This window comes from Odontomachus brunneus, unplaced genomic scaffold (assembly GCF_010583005.1).
Source record: "Odontomachus brunneus isolate Ranch 3 - 2012 unplaced genomic scaffold, Obru_v1 Obru_scaffold_246, whole genome shotgun sequence".
Classification (NCBI taxonomy): domain Eukaryota; kingdom Metazoa; phylum Arthropoda; class Insecta; order Hymenoptera; family Formicidae; genus Odontomachus; species Odontomachus brunneus.
In genome coordinates, this window is record NW_022639696.1 from 116030 (window position 1) to 117333 (window position 1304).

General features: G+C 51.8%; 1 protein-coding gene across 1 annotated transcript in view; it reads left to right on the top strand.

Moving 5' to 3' along the window:
- Nucleotides 1-755: 755 nt before the first annotated feature.
- LOC116852664 overlaps nucleotides 756-1304 on the top strand; it is an 888-nt gene continuing 339 nt past the window's right edge. The window contains exon 1 of the mRNA XM_032833231.1: nucleotides 756-1180. Within this exon, the coding sequence (XP_032689122.1) occupies nucleotides 756-1180 (425 nt within the window). The remainder of the gene's footprint in view (nucleotides 1181-1304) is intronic.

Genomic DNA, 1304 nt, shown 5'->3' on the forward strand with positions numbered 1-1304 from the left:
CGGGGAAATAGCAGTTATTAAAAAACTGATTAGGGAAAGGATCCTGGGACTTCCAAGAGGCACCAGGGCTCCCCTCTTTACCGGAGCTTGGGAGAGAGACGGGGCAATCATTTGCGGTTGCGCCGATATAGAATCCGCGGACTGGCTGAAAAGCCTTTCCTCGGAGTTAAAACTAGGGGAGAACGAGCTACGTGTGCTGCCGCTTGAGGAGCTTCCGAAACCAGCCACAGGCTGGTAGTACACCTAGAGGAGCCGGATTTGGCTGTCAAGGAGGCGTTAAAACTCCTTGACAGACAAAACGCAGGACTGGCAGCCAGCGAGTGGGTTGTCGTTAGGGGGAGCGAGAGCAGGGACGCCGAAAGCGCCCATTTTGCTATTCTTGTCGGTGACTCCTCTCTGAAGGTCCTAAAGGACTGCGGAATGAAACCCTTCTGCGGGATGGGCCGGGCAACTGTAAGGTTGACTGGCAAGGAACGCGGAAGGGAGGTGGAAGCTGCTGGAACGAAAGAGTCTGCATAGAAATGACAGGTCTCACAGTTCCAGTGATGCAGATTAACTTGCATCACAGCAAAGGCGCCTCAGCGATTTTAACTAGGGGCATGGCTGTGATGCAGACAGCAATAGCACTTGTACAAGAACCATGGTTCTTGAACAACGCTATAAAAGGCCTGAGCGGTAGTGGCAAGATTATCTCGTCCATCACTCAGTGAAAAATAAGGACATGTATAGTGACAAAAGGTCTAAATGCAATCTTTATGCCGCAGTTCAGTAATGGAGATATCACGGTGGTACAAGTGAGGCTTAATCTGGACGAAGGGACCCACAGGGATGTATTGATGGGATCAGTCTACATGCCCTATGACGCCAAAAACCTTCCACCACAGAGGGAAGTCAAGGAGCTGATGAAATATGCGGAGGAGAGAGGGCTGGAGGTACTCCTGGGTTGCGATGCAAACTCCCACCATGTGGGATGGGGGAGCACGGGCATCAACCCGAGAGGGGAAAGCCTACATGAATTCGTCATGGACAGCAAGCTAATCATCCTAAACAGAGGAACGGAACTCACCTTCATGGACTGCAGAAGACGTGAGGTTATAGATCTAACCCTGTGTACGAGGGGAGTAGCTGACCTGGTGAGAGACTGGAGGGTCTCAAACGAACCTTCGGGATCGGATCACAGGCAACTACGTTTTGCGCTCGAGCACAGGGAAAAGGGGAAATGGGGTCGCAACCCCAGAGGCACAAACTGGACGAGCTACAGGAAGGACCTTGGCACCATTCTAAAAAAAGCCCCGTCCAGATTT